Here is a 17,631-nt window from a genome sequence, read left to right on the forward strand (position 1 = left end):
CAGAGCCCAGCTGAGTGCCCGCATGGCAGCAGCCCCCCTGGCCCAGTGAAGCTCGGCACCCGGGCCCACCCAGGAGCCAGGTCGGAGGAGCTGCAGGTGGTACGCAGTAGATTAGGGCCCCAATGAAACAGAGCTGGGCCCTGGGGAGCCCAGGCTAAGGGTGGTTTGCTGGGGCGAGGCCCCCCACACCTGGCCCCCCTCCCAGCAGGCTCAAGCCCGGCCCCAGGACCCCGCCGCCCCAGCACCCAAGGAGTCCCCGCAGGCAGAGACAGCGGTGAACCCCAGCCAGCAGCCCACCTCCATCTCCTTGAGCACCGGGTGGTCCTCGATGCCGGGGAAGAGGACCCGCATGGCGTACGTGCGGTAGTCGAGGAACGGGATGCCGGCACCGTCCAGGTCGCTGGTCAGCTCGTGGATGTCCGTCTGCAGCTCCGCAAAGGCTGCGGCCAGACGAAGCGTCACGGCAGCAGCCCCGGCCCCCCCAGCACCCCCCACTCCCCCCACACACACTCAGGGTCGGGCCAGCCCCTGGCTCCGCCACTCGCCAGCTGGGTGAACTTGAGGAAATTCCTGTGCCTCGGTTTCCCCAGTCCTGACACAGAGGCTGAGCCCTCCGTCCCTGAACTGCTGCAGAATTCACCAAGACGAGAGCAGAGGCGGTGCCGGGATGGGGCTGAAAGGGGTCTCCACGTCCCGATCGGGCAGCAGGGGCCAGAGCAACTGTGGCCCCCTGGCTCCGGCCACTGGGGAAGAGCGGGGATGAGGCCGGCTGGGAAGGGGCAGAGCCCTGCACGCCAACAAGCAAGCCGTCACAGCTCAGGCCAGGGGCCTCTGACACGCCCGCCCGCCCGCTCCCTCAGGGCGGCCCCGCTGCTTTCAGAACATTCCAGAGCCGTGAGGTGTGAGCCCTGCGGCAGCCCAAGGATGCGCTGTCTGGTCAGGAGCCAGAGGGGCACTGGGAATGCCAGGAAGGTTTCACAGGAGCCGGCCCTTCCCCCCCCCCCCCGCCCCCGCACTGCTGCCTGGAGTCTGGTCACCTCCACCTGGCCGGCCCTGGGGGCCCGCACACACGCTGCCAGACACAGGCATCACAGGTCAGTCCAGACAGGACGGGCAGACGGTTGTCCTTGTCCCAGGAAGGCCCAGGCCGCTGCCTCCCACCCAAGCCCACAACACGTGCCGGAGCCCCTCGGGGGGCAGTCTGCCAGGGACCGAGGGGGCGCTGGGACACAGGCCTTTGTCTTAAGACGGGCCGGGGTCCCAGGCAGACCGGACACCCCAGGCCAGTGGAATTAGTGACCACCCAGAGCCAGGCCTGTTAGGCACGAGGCCCCCCAGGCAGGGCTTCCGACCCCGCCCAGCCCCCTGCCCTCGTCCCCAAACGGGACGCCGCCTGTCGTCTGCCCCAGGGCTGCCAGCGTTCACTCGCGGACCCTGCAGGACACTCACGGCCTCCCCCACCCCGGCACCTGACACGCCAGGCGCCACCCGCGCTGCTCCGTTCACCCCTCGGGACAGCCCTGGACCCCGACGGGGCTCCCAGAGGCACAAGTGAGCCGGGGCTCAAGTGGAGCCCCCCCGCCTCCAGCTGGCTGGGGGCACCCAGCCCTGAGGCCCATCTCATGCCAGCCAGAAAGGCCAGCCGGGCTCGACAGAGGCCAGCACAGGCGCAGGCTGCTGCCTGGAGCCCACACGGGCACACAGGAGCTGAACCCCCCAGGGCCCCCGCGGCCCCGGCCTGGGCGCCCACCACTCAGCGCCTACCCGCTGGCCTCCCAGCAGCCGCGACCCCAGTGCTCAGCACCGGCGGGTACGGCAGCATCTGCTCCATGGGGACCAGCCGTGGGCCTGCTGGTCTCCCGGACACATCGGTCCCCGGGGACAGCTCTATTCCAGCTGGAGGCCACCATCCTGGCCCTTCCCGCCCACCCGCCGGCCCACCGTTCAGATTTCCAACGCCGCCTGCGGCCCCTGCCCTTCCCACTCCCTGGGCCGCCCCCATCTGCCCCTGGGGTCCACCTCTCGGTCGGGAGCTCCCGGAGGAGCAGGCTTGGGGGAAGGGGGCATGTGACCAGGTGTGGGGACGCCGAGCCTGCCCCCTGTGGCCGTCCTAGCACCACGGGGAGGGCGAGCCGCAGAGGAAGGGGGTTCCTGAGAACAGAGTGAGGGCCTGGCTGGGCCCCAGACCCCAGCGAAGCCTCCCCGCCGAAGCGGCCTGAGCTGGTTTGCGTCACGTGCACCCCAGGGTGAGACAGACACACCCCCAAGCGCCCCGAGAGCAGAGGCAGCCCAGGCCTGGGTCTGGGTGCGCACAGGGGGGCTGAAGACAGGGCCCCTGCCTCAGTGCCCCCCACCGGCCGCCGGAGGGAACCAGCCGCGCCAGCACGTGGACGAGCAGGGCCCACAACCCCCGGGGAAACGGCCCCCCGCCCGGAGTGGGCAGGCCCAGCATCCCCGCACCTGGTGGTACGTCCGTTCCACAGAGGAGACAGAAGCACAGAAACGTCGTGTGCCCACCTGGGGTCCCACGGACAGGCTGGGATGCAAAGGGGGCTCTCTGGGCAGAGCCTGTGCTTCAAGCAACACCCCGTGATTGCCCCCGGTCAGGCCCCTGCCCAACCCCCGGACCGAGCCCGGCACAGCGAGGCCGTGGGGAAGGTGGTAAAGGGAGAGGAGCTGGCAGGCAGCGCAGGCCCAGCTCAGCGAGCTCTGCATCCCCAGCACCCCCCCGACCCTGGACGCCTCCCCGCGGCTCCCACCCACCTTCCTTGCACTCGAGGGCCACGCGGGACTCCAGGTTGTCCATCTGGAGCTGCAGGCGCTTGAGGGTGCGGTCGGCGTCCCGCGACTTGCGCTTGTAGGCGATGAGCACGGCCACGATGACCAGCAGCAGGAGGCCCCCGCCCCCGCCGATGCCCACGATGGCGGGCAGCGTCAGCAGGCTGTCCGAGTACACCTGCAGCACCCCCGGCGAGAACTCGAAGCCGCCGGCCCGGACCTGGGGGTGCAGGCCACTCAGGGGGCGCCCCAGCCCCACACGGTCGGTGAGGTGGGGACGCCGGCGCCCAGGGCAGACGCTGGGCCCGCCAGGGGCACCAGGGAGGGGCTCCCTCTGGGTGGGAGGCAAGTCTGAAGCTTGCTCAGAGCAGGGGCTGCCCTACATGGGGCCCAGCAGGCCGGAGCTGCCAGGACACGTGGACGCACCGTGACCTTGTGCTGCCCGGTGAGGTTGGGCGACTCGCAGAGCAGCTGCGTCTCCGACACGGTGAGGGCGCAGGGCGTGGAGCCGATGAGCACGGTGTAGTTGAGCCGAGAGTTGCCGGGCGCTGGTGGCAGGAGGTTGCGGCCCTGCGGGGCAGCATGGGGTGAGCGGGGGCTTCGCCGGCCCCCCGTGCCGGCCCCCACACAAGCCCCGCCCCGCTGAGCAGCCCACCTTGAGGATGAGGGGCGAGCTGGGCTTCAGCTCCAGGAGGCCGGTGGGGCTGAGCGGCTCCAGCACAGGGTCCGGGTAGTAGAGGAAGGTCGAGGTGTTGAGCACCAGCAAGGCCCGGACGTCGTCCATGACAAAGCCCAGCTCGTCGGGCCGCTCACCCAGCTCGGGCGGGCTGCGGGCAGGGTTGTCGACCGACGGGGCCCGGCACACCATGGTGGTGTCGTTGTACACTAGGCAGCTCTGGGGACGCAAGACAGGGACACTGGGCTGGCTGACCCGTGCAAAGCCAGGCTGTGACACTGCGGGGCTGCGGCCACGCCTGCACACGGCCCCCACCCCTCCCAGGGCCTCCAAGTGCAGCCGGGATGGCAGGAGCTGCGGGGGGGCAGGGCCCAGTGAGGACTCACGTTCTCCCTCTCGACGCCTCCGTACTTGGCCCGGATGCGGGGTTCGCGGACGGTGGCCAGGTTGGTGCCCGTGACCGTTAGGAGGGTTCCTCCGCTAAAAGATGAGGGAGATGGAAATCAGGGGTGGAAGTTCCTCTGCCCCGGCCCGGCACAAATGGGAGGGACCAGACACACCACCCGGCTCGCTGCAAGACAGCAAGCGGGTTAGTCTCTCAGCACCACGTCTGGCGGCAGGACCACAGGAGGGGGAGCGGAGGGCCTGGTGCAGGAGCCCCACACCTGGTGCTGGTCTTTGGTGGCTCAGGACAGGGGCGTGGGGCTCAGGGTAGGAGGGACGGGGTTCGGGGGGAACTCAGTGGGCAGGCAGGGGATCGGGGGGCTCAGGGAACCTGGGATGGGGGTCATGGGGTTCAGGGTGGGAGGGACGGGGTTCGGGGGGAACTCAGTGGGCAGGCAGGGGATCGGGGGGCTCAGGGAACCTGGGATGGGGGTCGGAGGGTTCAGGGCGGGCTCCCACCTGTTGATGCTCCACTCGGGGTCGATCCTCAGGATGGTGGGGTCCTCGGTGTAGTTGTATTTGACCTCGGGGTTGGTGAGCTGAGCGCGGTTGATGTTGATGACGATGGGGGCACTGCCGGGGCTCTGCCCGGGGGGCGTCAGGCATCGGATCTCCCGGGAATTCCTCCTGAGGACGCAGGTGCTGGAGCTCACCTCCGACGCCACCGAGCGTCCAGGCTCCACCACCAACAGGCTGAGCGCGAGTCACCAGCCCGCCCGCTGCGTCCGCCTACCTATGGCACAGGCCACAACGGGCCTGTCTCCAGGCGGGGCCCCCTTCCCCGTCAGCCCCTGCGAGGGGCCAGGTGCTGTCTGTGCCTACCTGGGCCGCAGCCTGGCCCTCTCCCCCGAAGCTGCCCTGCGTGGGCGGGAGGTGTCCTAGGCTCAGCGTGGCTGCCTCCCCGGCTGAGGGGGGCGGGTCCTGCCTCACCAGCTCGCTGCCCAGGTGGCCCCCACCCCCGGCTCCGCCTCCTTGGCAGCGTCAACCGGCAAGCCTGCCCGCGCCCCAGCTTGCAAGAGCCTGGCCCACGGGTGCAGAGAGCAGGCCTGCCGGGCGGGAAAGGGCTCACAGGGCCTCAGAGCAGCCCTGCAGCGGCCCCATCAGTCACCCGGGGAGGGCGGGCAGGATGCAGCCGCAGGGCCCCTCCACGGGCGGGGCGACACACGCACCCCCCCCCGCCCCCATCATCCCTGATCTGAAAACAGGCTAATCGTGGGCCTGGGCCGTGAGTGGGTGAAACGAGCTGGCGGGGCTGGGGGCGCTGGGTCCCCCCACAGGGCAGCCGCCGGTCACCGCCTGCACCTGCCCCATCCCCTCACTGCCTTCACCACAGCCGCCAGGCCCGCGCACAGCAGGCTGCAAACACCAATAATTAGTCTGATAACAGGTAATTACTGCAGGAAAATATTTAAAGGCCCGCTCCATTATCATCCCTAATCTAAAATTATCCACTTCAGGGCTCCGGGCTTTTGTTAAGTTTTCCTTTCTCCCTCTTAAGAATTTTTCTAAACGCGCTTCTCATGTTCGCGCTTCTCATGTTCCACGGGACTCCCCCAAAACCCAGGGCAGAGCGGCTGTGCCCACCCCTCAGACCCAGGCCCCACCCACCACCCTGCCCTCCTGCTCCGGGGTAGCCTGCCTGTCTCCATGGTAACCTTCTCCGCCTCTAGGTTTCCATAGTGATCACCCTAGCCCAGCTCTCCACAGCCCTCCAGCTTCCCAGGCAATGGGAGGGGGCACCAGCCATCTGAACCAACCACCACAAGGGGAAGGCAGCCTGTGCCTGGGGTCCCCACTCCCCGTCCGTCCACACCCCGTACCAGGAGAAGGAGCAGGGCCGGCCGCCGACAGACACAGCCACGTCGCTGCCTGCGTTCAGGTGGCTACCCTCGATGCCGATCCAGGTGCCCCCTGAAAGAGGCCCTCGGGCAGGACTCACACGGTAGAAGGTCGGCGTCTAGGGGGAGAAGGGACCTGCTGGAGCTCCAGGGAAGCGCCCGCATCTCCAGCCAGGCCCAGGCCTGCGCTCACTGGGTGTGAGACATCGCCCACAGGCAGGGCCCACGGCGCACGGGGGCCCCGGCATCAGGCCCTGGCGGTGACGGGGGAGGGGGCGGGGGCCCATCACTTGAGGCTGCCCGTGGCCCGGGCCAGCCCCACAAGCGAGCCCTCAGGGCCCCCGTGGTGGCGGGAGCAGAGGGCCAGGCGGGCGGGCTTACCACAAAGGTGAAGCGCTTGGGCGACAGGGCGCGGTAGTGGGGGGAGCAGTCCCGCACGCACACCTCCACCAAGGCATCGTGGGCCCGCACCGCGCTGGCGTCCCCGATCTCGCAGACGATCCTGCGGGCACGGGGGGCCTCAGCAGCTGTGGGCACCAGGCCCCCGCCAGCTCCCCCCGCCCCGCCGGCCACACTCACTGCTCAGCGCTGATGTACTCGCTCTCCACGGGGCTGCACAGCACCTTGCCCACGCGCACGCCCAGCCGCACGTCCTCAAAGCGCAGCCCCAGGTTCTCGCCCGTGATGGTGAGCCGCGTGCCTCCCTGCCGCGGGCCCGTCTCAGGGGACAGCTGCGGAGGCAGAGGCTGGGACGCGGGCCGGGCGTTCGGAGCACCCCCCAACGCCCCCCAGGCCCGGGAGCCTGCCCACCTTGAGGATCTTGGGGTCGGCGCAGCGGCTGCTGCCGTGGCGGGCGTGCATCCAGGCAGCGGGCGAGTCCGCGGGGCAGTGGGGGCGCAGGGAACAGCGGCGCTCGGCCACACACCAGCCGCACTCGAAGCGAGGGTCGGCCTTGAGGCAGAGACCGCAGCTCTCCCGCAGGGCCGGGCACTTGTACAGGTGGGCTGCAGGGAGGGGGTGGGCGTCAGGGGCCACCCTCGGCCCCGCCCCCCCAGCCACCCCACCCAGCTTACCTTGGATGTTCTGCGGGTTGTCGATGACGAAGTGGCCGTTCCACACCACGGACAGGTTCACGGGCAGGTCACTGACGTCGTTGCCCTCGTAGGAGTACTGCGGCGGCAGGAGGAGCCGTCAGGCCACACGGCCCGAGCCCGGGCCGCTCCTCAGGGCCTGTGTGTCCCTTGTGGCCACCTGCAGGACCGGCCGCTGGGGGCCCAGGCTCAGCAAGGCGGGGTCTAGGGGCCAATCTGGAGGCAGACTCCCCACAGCGCTGCCCGCCTGCGGGCCCGCGGAGGGGGCTAAGCGTCTGCTGCCCCACCCGGGTCCCCCTCTGCACAAGCACAGCCACAGCCCCCAACCTCCAGCAGCTACAGGGGCACAGCCTCCAGGGTCAGCCCCCGCCAGGAAACCAGGACTCCCTGCACCCCTTGGACACATGTCAGGGTTGCTCTGTGAACCTTGGCTTCGTCCCCAAACGGGCTCAACGAGCCCTCATCCGGGACTGCCCTGAGGTGCGAGACATGTGTCCCCTGTGCCCTGGCAGCCCCGACCCCAGGCTGGGCTAGGCTCAGGGACTCAGCCCTCCCCGGACGCCCAGCTGTGTCCCACTTTCTGCAGTTGAAGACTTGCGCTCCACCCCAGGGCAATTCATCATCATCTTATCTGCAGGAATGTAATTGGATCCTATCAAACTCCCTGACGCTCTCTTTTCTCTTCACACAAGAGCTGCAAGAAAGATAAATGTGGGCCTGGGGGGGCGGGGGTGCAGGGACAGAGGTGACAGAGGCTCGGGGATGGGGGAGAAACCGAGAGACAGCTGGCCTCAGGGATGCGCAGAAAGGAAGGAGAGGGTGCAGGCAGCCAGGCCAGGGGAGCCAGAGCGAGATGCAGGTGGAGGGTGGAGCCGAGAGGAGGCAGAAGGACCAGACAGGCAGGCAGGCTCGGGGAGCCTGGGGCCCGGCCGAGTGGCCGACCTGGGCTGGGAGACTGTGCTGACCGCTGGACCCCAGCGCCCCCTGCCAGGACAGAGCTGGTGGGCCAAGGGTCCACCACCTCTGCAATGGACCCTGACCTCCGACCTTATGCCCCTTCCCAGGGTTCTGGGGGCCTTGCAGACGGCCCAGAGGTACCCACTCCCCACTCAGGGCCTTGGCTAGCCCCGGGAAACCCACTGCTCTCCTGAACAGATGGGCAGACTGAGGCCTGCTGGCAGTCACGGGGCGAGCCGGGGGAGCGAGACACAAGCCGGCCTCAGGACCACCAACTGGCCCTCTCCCCTCGCCCACCAGGAGGTTCTGGCCCTGCAAAGACCACCGTCCCTAATCCGTGGGACGAATTAGATTTGAGGCTCCGAAGGTGGCTGCCTCTTGGCACGTCTGGGTCGTGGGAACGCACCGGCCACCATGCACGGCTTCTGTGTCCGGACACAGGACGCCTTAAAGGAGCCGGTGCTGTCACCCTGACCTCGGCCCCCAGGGTCACTCCCCCACGCCCTCAACCCCAGCCCCCTCACCCAGGTCCCCAAGACGGCACGCAAAGCCACGTCTGAGACACGCTCCCTCCAAATGCTGGCGTGGCTCTGGGCGTGGCCCCTGCAGCCTGCTCACCCGGGCCCAGCTGAGAGGCTGGCATGGCCTGGGAGCCCGAGGTGCCCCCCGAACAGGGCGTGGCAGACCTGACTATGCGCAGCCCTTTCGCTAAAGCAGAAACACGGCGCTCGGGGTTCTGGCGGCCCCGCCCGCGCCGAGTGGACCCACCGAGGAGTTCTGGCACTGCAGGCTGGAGCTGTTGAAGCGCAGGGCGGCGACGCGGGCCGGGCCCCCCGGGAGGTGGAACAGGCACTCATAGCCCCGCTGGCCCGACTGCGGCTGCGGCAGGTTCCGGGCGGCCAGGGTGATGGGCTTCACCACACCCACCGGCACGTAGATCTGGGTGGAGGGCAGGATCTGCGGGCAGTCCTGGGGGACAAGGCTTCAGCTGAGCCAGGGTGGAGGCTGGCGGGCAGGCTGCGAGGAGCCCGAGCTCCTCCAAGACAAGCGCCCCGCGCCCATTTTACACACCGGCAGACTGAGGACGTCGATAACAGCCAGCCAGGCCCGGGTTCCGGGCTGCACACTGTGACCTGGGCAGGCCCGCCCTGGGGGCCCGAGTGCCCTGCCCCGGGGTCCTAGGACCCCACCAGAGGGGCCCCATCTGGCAGCAGCCGAAAGGCCCCTGAGGCAGAAGCAGGAGCAAGTTCTCAGCTGGGGGCCCGGGGAGTAGGTAAAAATAGCCAGAGCGAGCAGAAAAACAGCCCGGCCCCCAGGACCAGCGTTTCAGCAACACGAACTGATGCAACGGCCTGGCTTCCCTTGCAGCAGGGCTGCAGCGACCATGGAGCAGCCGGCCCGCGGGAACCCTGCGAAAGGTGCTTTAAATAGAGACACTGAAAACAGACTGCAATCCCCACGCCCCACGGCAGCTCCCGAGGCACCACGGGCTGGCTCTGCAGAGGTTTGTGGGGCCCCTGGGGGCACTGGGGGGGGCACAGCTAGCAGGGCAGGGCTGGCAGGCTGACTACTGACCACCGGGTCTGCGGCTGCCCTGACGGTCACCTGCTCACGGGGCAATGACCGGCATGTGGGCTGCGGTTGGGGCTCAGGCTGCAGCCCTGCGGGAGCTGCCGGTGTGCACGGTGGCCACCTGAAAGGGCGCCCGTGCCAGCCCCCAGCCCAGGGACGCCCCTGCTGCCCCTCCACATCCCTCAGCAGCCCCAGCTCGTCCTGGCCACCAGGCCCCACTCCCACTGTCCCTCGACCTCGCACCTTCCCTCTCCACTGACACCAGCTCTGCTGCTGGGAGGCCAGCACCGCTGTCTGTCCCCCTGTGGGTCTCGGGGTGCAGGCTCCACGCCCCCGTCAGGCCACAGCCTCCCTGTGGCTGGGCCTCGGCACCTCATGACCCCAGCCATGGACGGGTGTCAGCTCGGGCCTGGCCCCAACCCCCTTGAGTGGCCTGAGACCAGGCTGAGCCAGAGGCAGCCGGGAGCTGATAAGCAGCGTGGACGCAGAGGCTCTGCCGTCCAAGGAATTCGGGGCCTATGAGTGAATGAGGGACCACGACTCTGTTTCCGTAACTCAAGTTAGGTTCCCCTAACCTAGAACCCCTCCGCTCACACAAATCAGGGAAGTGTCTGGAAGACTGACCTCCACTCCGCTCACAGGGGCACCGGCCTCAGGCCCAGAGCCTCCTGGTGACAAGGCTGCCAGGGGGAGCACACGACCCTGCTCCTGGGGAGGCCGGGTCTGGGTGCAGGCCACCTCCCACTCTGCTCTGCTCTGGGGGTGCTCCACGTGGGACCCCTGCCGGGCCACCCCGTCCCCACCATGCTCTGGTGGCCCCCCCGGCCGAAGCCAACCGGGCAGACGCGGGAGCACAGGGACCCCGTCCCATCCCGGGCGGGAAGCAGGGAAACGCTGGGACTGGGGCCCTGCGGCCTGAGCACGAGCTGGGGAGGGGTCGCCCCGAGAACCAGACCTGAACCAGGGATGGGGGGGCTGCGGCAACGTCACACTCCTTAGGGACATCCCCACGCAACCTGGGATGGGCTGAGGAGGGACCGTCCGTGAAGTCCATCCCCAGACAGCCCCCCTTGACCCCCACCAGCCCCCCAGCCCCGCCTGGCTCAGGCGAGCTCCCGAGCAGGGTCTACCCCTGCTTCTCCCTGTCCCCGGCCGACGCCCATGCCAGCCCTCCCCGAGCGCCCCGCCGGGCGCCCTGCTCCGCTGGAACAGCTCGGATGGGCAGAGAGCTCAGAGACGGCCAGTGAAGACCGGGCCCCCACCTCACACGTCCATCCTGCTGCCACCCCCAGCTGGCTCAGCCCCCCAGCTTCCTGCTGCCCCCGCCCCCTACCCCACCCCCAGGACCCCTGGGCCAGCTCCTCAAGCAGGCCGCACACCTGGGAAGCCCACCTGCCCACCCCATGTCCCCGCCGGCTCTTGGCCCGCCCCCGCCACTGCCGTCTTGTCCTGTGTATCGTCACCAGGGAGTGGAAGAACCAAGGCCCCGAGGGAAGGGGGCGGGGCAGCCAGGGCAGGTTCTGTGATGGGGCCGGGTGCCTGCGGCATCCTTCAGCCCCAGGCAAGTGCAGCCCAGATGCAGCCCCCAAGCGCCCCATGGCTGGTGGGACTCACACCCTCCTACTCCATCCAGCCAACAGATGTGGTATCCACCGCAGAGGCAAGGCCTGGCATCAGGTCCTGGCTCCGCACCCGAAGGCTGGACACAGGGAGCCCTGCCCCCACCCCCTGCCTGGCAGGCCCGGGTCAGTCCAGCCTGGTGCTCAGCCCCACTGCTCAGGATAAAGTCAGTGCCTTGCTCGGCTCCAAAACAACTACTACCTGATGGCTACTGACGACCACGCAGCCCTGCAAGCGACTCCAGGAATGACCAGCCGCCTGCACCTCGCCCAGCCAGTTCCGTCCATGTGGACCCAGCCAGACACACTCTCAGCTAGCTCCCGGCGCACTGGGAGGACGGTCTCTGCCCCCATCATCCCCGGACGTGCCCTGGGTCTGAGGTCCCCAAGCCAACACCACTGGCTGAGGTCCCCAGGCCGATACAGTCCCAGAGAGCGTCCCCCTATACCTTCCGGCCAGCATCCCCACCACCCCCAGGCGGCACCCAACTCCTCCACACCTCCGAACCCAGCCCCCAGGACGCCTTACCTCAGACACGTTGACGCGGCCCTCCAGGAAGGCACAGTCGGCGGCGTTGTGTGTGCACACGTGGCGGTACTTGCACCAGTGGCAGGGGAAGGAGCCGCTGACGCAGGACAGGCAGCTGCAGGCAGAGGGCGGGTGGTGAGGCCGCAGCCTGGGCCCCCACCTTGCTGCCGATCACGGAGCCGCCCCAGGGCCTTTGCACAGGCTGCTCCTCACCGCTCAGAGCTGGTCTGCTTCTGCCCGCCGGGGCTCCCCTCCCTCCTCCCTCCATTGCTTGACAATCCACCCCGGCGCCGGCCGACAGAACCTCTCAGAGATGCACACATGTAAAGCCGGTGCCAGGCCACGCGTGACCATCAGCACTGGAAACGCATTAGTGGGGCTGAGAAGCGCGCTTTAAAATCAGCTCGTTATAATACGCTAAGATTTAAACGTAGGTGGTGAGTGGCGGCTGCAGGCTGGACGGCCGTGGTAGACGTCACCTCCCCGACCAGAAAGCAGGCTCGCCTGGCAAGGGCCTGATTCGTTCCAATGTGTCTCCAGGGCCTGGACGGGCCGCACAGCCCACACCTCACCTCACCGTCCCTGTAGCTCCACGTAACCCACCGCCCTGCCTCTACAGAGACCCTCGACACCTTAAGCCTCTGGAGCACAGCCCCTGCCCCAAAGATTCCTCCCGCCCAGCATGGGGAGGCTGGACCCCGGTGCCAACAACACCCAGGCCCACGGTGGGCGCCCCACGAACAGCCAGGAGGGCGTCAGCCTGCAAGTCGGTCGACAAACGAAGACACGATTGAAAAATTAAGCGCCTTGGCTCGAGGCGGACCCCCTCCAGGCCCAGTGCTCTGGACCCTGTGGGACGAGCAGGGGGCCCTCAGCTCCTCCGGTTCTTCCTCTGAGGCTGGCGTGCTCGCAGAAGACCAGAGGACCGGGGAGAGCGCCCACGCCCGGCTGTCTGTGCCCCAGGGGCTGCCCGACCCAGAAGGGACCCGGACCCCTCCTGCCCCAGAGCGGCAGGCATCCAGGGCCCGAGCCCCGGCTGGCCGTCCCCTGCCTGGACGATGCAGCAGCGCCCCCAGCTCCCTGCCTTGCTCTGGTGCCCGTGGCCCACTCCCCACACGAGGGGAATCAGCACACGTCACACCCCAGCTGCCGCTCCCGCCACCCGGCCTCAGGCCTCCCCCTCGAGGCCCCGTCCTGGCTCCTGCGACCTGACCAAGCGCTGCCCTGCAGGACGCTGTGCAGGAGGCCAGAGACACTCACGACTGGTGGACGCTGCAGTTGTAGAAGACGAAGTCCACGGACGCAAACTTCTTGCCCGTCTCCTTGGACTTCAGGTAGAGCTTGACCACCCGCTGGTCTCCTGTACCAGCAGCACAGGTTCCGTCACCAGGGCCCCGGGGCCACCGAACCCAGGAGCCCCGCGCAGAAAAATGCCTCGCCGAGGACCCTCCCAACGGCCAAGGGCACCGCCCCCGCCCCTGCCCCCCACCCCGCAGCCCTGCAGTGCCTTCCCCTGACACCCTCCACGGTCACCACGGGACGCCCACCCACTGTCCCAGTGACCGTCCACCCCCGACAGGAGGCCCCCGCGCTGCCCAGGCCGGCCCACTTGGCCTCACCTTGGCCCCGCGTGATGGGCGCCACCTCCCGCGCAGAGGGGGAGTGGCAGTGAATCCGGCCATCCTCCAGGACGCCCTCGGACTCTGTGAAGTCCTCGAAGGAGCAGTTGACGCCGGCCGAGAGGTCGGGCACATTCCAGGCCTGCAGCACAAGCTGGGCGGCAGGGGGACAAGGTGACCGGCCCATCCCCCTGTGCCCCCGCGCCGCCCCGTCCCGTCCCCAGCGGCCGCGCTCACCGGAACCTGAGACGTGGTCACGGACACGTTGCGGGGCTGCACGGTCAGCTGTACGCACTGCAGCAGGTCCGCGGCGAAGCGCTGGGGCTCAGCCGCCCGCTCGCAGGCGTCCCGGCGGGAGCAGCTGCAGGCAGAGGCGTGGGGTGGGCTCGGACGGGAGGCCAGCGGAGCCCCTGGCCCACCCTGCACCCCGTCCGGACCCGGGAAGCTGGGCTCCTGTCACTCGGCGGGTCACGGGAGCCGGGACCCCAGGCTCCCAGCGAGGCCGCCGGGCCCCCTGCCACCCCCACGGCCTGTGCGGACTCACGTGCTGTGCAGGACACACCAGCCGCAGTGGGGGTCCCGTGACCCCAGGCACAGCTCACACGACCTGTACTGCACACAGCTCTCCACGGGCACCCGAGTCACCTGCAGGAGGGGCCTCAGCGTCAGGTCCTCTCGGGCCCGTCCCTGCGCCCCACACACCAGGGAGCCCCCGTCTCGGGCCTTCCTCCTGCTTCGTCTCTCCAAGGGCCAGTCCTGGGTGACCCTGACCCGGCCAAGCCAGGCCAAGCAGACCGGGCCGGTCTCCAGGGAGCGCGTCGGCGCGGGCGACAGCTCTGGCCGGTCCCTCTCGCTCTGCTGCACCCCGAGCTTCCCAGGGGAGCCGTGGGCACTCCAGCCCCAATCCTGAGCCCGGAGGCAGGCAGGGCGCCGCTTACCCCAACCTCGCCGGCTTGGCCCGAGACACAGAGCGACCGAGTAACCCGACAGCGGGAAGGGGCAAAGGGGAAGGGAGCCACCAGGACGGCAGGGAGGCCCGGCCCCACCTGCACCCCTCCGGCTGCCACGGGGGCACCAGGTGGAGCAGAAGGGCAGAGGCTGGCTCCAAGCAGGCTGGACCAGAAACACGGTACGTGACCTTGACGAGCTGGCCAGGCCAGAGCCCGGGAACTCGGGGGCCCCAACGGACACCCCCAACCCCCCAACACCACTACCCTGAAAACGCTCTCGTTGAGTATCTGCTCCCGTGGCTGTGCAGTCGTCCAGGGACCGGGGGCAGTTCCAGACCCCGCCGGGGCAACCCTGGAGGCTGGCTAGACGGGGAGGGCGTGGACGGGGAGGGCCCCGGGGCACCCACCCAGGGCCCCGCCCAGGGCCCCGCCCAGCTCCCCGGGGCACCCACCTGCTTTTCCGTCATGGCGTACAGGTACTGGCGGTCGGGGCTGAGGACCAGGTCACGCAGGATGGGGCTGCCCTCTTGGGCCACCACGCTCTCGTAGGCCAGGGCCGGCCGGCCGCCGGGGTTCGCCAGGTCCACCAGGATCTGCGGCAGCGAGACCCACGTGGTGCTGCCCCAGTGCCTTCCAGCCGCTGCCCACTCCCAGCCCAGGTGTGGGGTCGGGAGCCCCCCCAGCCACCCTCCCAGCCCTTGAAGAATAAGGCTGAGCCACCCCCCACCCCCGGCCACGCCCAGGAGCCGGTGCAGGATCAACTGCGGCCGGCAGGCTGGTCCCGGCCCAGCCCCTTCGCCAGGCGTGGGGGTCTCTGGGGGCTGGAGAAAACCACAGCCCACCACCCACCACCCGTCACAAGCTGCACAGCCACATCCAGGTCAGAGATGGCAGAGGCGGCAGGAGCCCGGGGCGGCCTTCCCTGGGGCCAGGCTGGGCGTCCCCATCGCCGAGGAAGGGCTATTTGTGCAGAGGGGAGGGGGCACGAGGGGCGGCGGGCCCGCAGGGGCGTCCAGTGCAGCCGAGAAGAGAGACCAGGAACCTCCCAAGTGGGAGGCAGTGGGGGCCGGGTCCGAGAGAGGGGGCACCCCCAGCACGAAGGCGGGAGGGGGGGCGGACGTCGCATGCATAAGGAAATACACTGTCTACGTCCCGAACACGCTGGGGCTCACTCAGCCAGCTCTCGCCCGCTGCGCTCGACGCTGCAAGTACTTTTAGTTGCTTTTACCAAACAAACGTATTTAATTAACAGCAAGAGAGCCGAGGGGCTTTCCAGAGACGGGACACGTGGGGCGGCCGGCTCAGCCCGCAGGCAGGCTCCCAGGGCCACCGGCCCACCTCCACCTTGGCCCAGCGCCCCTCCTTGGCACCTCACGCTGACTGGACAGGGCAGGGCAGGCCTGACCGGCCAGGCGAACACCCCTAGCTCGGGCCAGCTCCACGGCGGCTGGGAGAGGGCGGCCGGCCGGGGAGGCCACGGGGAAGGGGGAGGGGAGGGCCGCATTCCTGAGCGCCCGCGGCCACCCCCCCACTTCCGCTCAGCTGCCGCCCCGCCGGGCAGGCAGGCTTAAGTCAAACCAGACCCGGAAGAGCCGAGTCCGGCGCCTGCCGGCAGGGGAGGCAACCAGGACTGGGCCGAGAGGGAGGAGGGGGGCAGGGGGCGCGCAGCAGCCCACCCTCAGCCCCCGTGGGTAGGGCCTGGAGGGGACCCCAGCCTGCAACCCCCAACCCCAGAGCCTGCTGCCCTGCTCTCACAGGGAGCTGACTGGGCCCTGGCCACGGAGGCCGGGAGGCCGAGAGGCTGGCCTCTGCACCCACACTGCCTGGGCCCAAGCCCTGCTTAGGTGCGTCCCGGCTGTGGGGCCTCTGCCTCAGGGTCCCCCACACACCCCGGGTGACGGGCGCCTCCCCCCACACCAGAGCCACTCCGGGGACTAAATGACCCAGCAGAGGGTGCCCGGGGGGCCAGGCCCCGAGGCAACCCCCAAAACCCAAGGGCCGGCCACAGAGGCGCAGCAAGGCCAGGCTGGACCGCAGCCAGGGAGCAGGGGGCTGGACGGCCAGAGGGCAGGCAGGGCACCAGTGGGGACCCAGAGCTCCAGACCCATCTCAACACAAATAGGCCAAATCAGGGTCCTCTACACCTCTTCCCTGCAGGCGCCTCCACCCGCTGCAGCCCCCCTGGAGCCCAGACCTGACACTGCCGGCCCCTGGGACTCCTGGGACCACCACACCCCTGGCCCTCGTGCAGGGGGCGCTGAACTGGGACACTGCCGGGCCCCAGGCTCTCCCACCCAGACCCCCAGGGCCCGACCCCTCCCCGCTCAGGGCCGAGGGCGCGGGCTGGGGCATGGACGTCGCATCAGGGGTGCCCCCACACCCCCCGTAGGGGACAAGGGAGACAGTTCAGGGAAGGGGGGCACCTAGGGGAAGGCACAGTCCTGGGCAAGGTAGGAGGGCGGCCAGCCTGTCTCTAGAGTGCCCCCGCCCCCAGGCCCGCCAAGTGCCGCGACTCGACAGGTGGCTCCCAACAGCTGCGGCAGGAGTGTGCTCGTCCAGCTGTCCATCCGCCATGCGCCCATCTACCACCCACCTGCCCTGCACTGGGCGGCCCCCAGCCCTTAAACCCGCAAGGCTCCCCCGTTTCCGGAGGGCACGGAGCAAGGGGGGGCCGGGGAGGCACGGCCCACAGGCCAGTGGGTGGACATGCCCCACTCTGTGTGCCGTGCAGCCTCGTCCAGGCTCCGCAGGAGCCCCGCACGCACACGAGACAGACGGGCTTTCAGCCAGGCCTCGGGACACACCTGCCGCGGAGCCTGGTTTTCGGGCGGCAGAGCCCAGGCAGCACAGAGGTAAACGAAGGCCCACAAGGACCTGCCAGAGAAACCCCGGGCTCCAGACCGCCCGCTGCAGCTGGGGACGCAGTCTGCTCCAAAAGTGGGAGGAGGGATGCGGCAGGCCACCAGGAGGGCACTCCGCGGAGAAGGGGCGTGCAGGGCGTGTACGGGGGCCCAGCAGCTGGCAGGACAGTGGGACACACACCACCGGCAGCGCGCGTGCTGACGCCACACCCCTGCCCACAGCTGTCACTCAAGGGCCACCCACCTGGGGCGGCCCACCCCGGATTCCTCGTCCCCTGGTGTCCTCCCTGACCTCCAGCTGTCACCGCTGTGCTCTGCAAACCTTCCCCCGACGACCACCAGAACTCTCCACTACCAGCTGAGAGCCCTCCTTCCCCAAACCTAGCTCGGTCCCTCTGGCTTGAGCAGAGCCGTCCAGCTGCCCTGACACGCCTGCCAGGCTGCACCAGGCCCAGAAACCCACCCAGCCCGGCTCTGACCCAGACCCTCGGACCCTGCTCACTTCTCCACCGGGGTCATCCCTATCCCTCTGTACAAGGGGGAGTCCCCTGGATTCTGAGCTGAGGCACAAGGGCTGTCAGTGCCCCCACGAAGGGTTTGGGCCCCAGCAGCCTCTGGGAGCCAGGGCCAGGCAAGACGCTGACCACGGGCTGTGCACCTACTGCCACCACGGGCCCACCGCACCCCACAGACAGGC

The 17,631-nt window shown here is 69.3% G+C and overlaps 1 protein-coding gene across 2 annotated transcripts in view; it reads right to left on the reverse strand.

Moving 5' to 3' along the window:
• The window catches only part of PLXNA1 (plexin A1), a 46,615-nt gene that overhangs the window by 14,750 nt on the left and 14,234 nt on the right, over positions 1–17,631 (reverse strand). The window contains exons 4-21 of one of the 2 annotated variants that reach the window (XM_061197371.1): positions 14,526–14,666; positions 13,668–13,768; positions 13,361–13,484; positions 13,124–13,277; positions 12,765–12,864; positions 11,505–11,619; positions 8,553–8,753; positions 6,810–6,906; positions 6,547–6,740; positions 6,316–6,467; positions 6,118–6,238; positions 5,719–5,855; positions 4,358–4,525; positions 3,841–3,934; positions 3,434–3,673; positions 3,205–3,348; positions 2,764–2,998; positions 298–440 (exon numbers count right to left, since the gene is read on the reverse strand). In XM_061197371.1, coding sequence (XP_061053354.1) covers positions 298–440; positions 2,764–2,998; positions 3,205–3,348; positions 3,434–3,673; positions 3,841–3,934; positions 4,358–4,525; positions 5,719–5,855; positions 6,118–6,238; positions 6,316–6,467; positions 6,547–6,740; positions 6,810–6,906; positions 8,553–8,753; positions 11,505–11,619; positions 12,765–12,864; positions 13,124–13,277; positions 13,361–13,484; positions 13,668–13,768; positions 14,526–14,666 — 2,661 coding nt within the window. Of the gene's footprint in view, positions 1–297; positions 441–2,763; positions 2,999–3,204; positions 3,349–3,433; positions 3,674–3,840; positions 3,935–4,357; positions 4,526–5,718; positions 5,856–6,117; positions 6,239–6,315; positions 6,468–6,546; positions 6,907–8,552; positions 8,754–11,504; positions 11,620–12,764; positions 12,865–13,123; positions 13,278–13,360; positions 13,485–13,667; positions 13,769–14,525; positions 14,667–17,631 lie in introns of both variants that reach the window. The other variant, XM_061197370.1, reaches the window with a different exon arrangement.

Source organism: Eubalaena glacialis, chromosome 7, assembly GCF_028564815.1.
Source record: "Eubalaena glacialis isolate mEubGla1 chromosome 7, mEubGla1.1.hap2.+ XY, whole genome shotgun sequence".
Lineage (NCBI taxonomy): Eukaryota > Metazoa > Chordata > Mammalia > Artiodactyla > Balaenidae > Eubalaena > Eubalaena glacialis.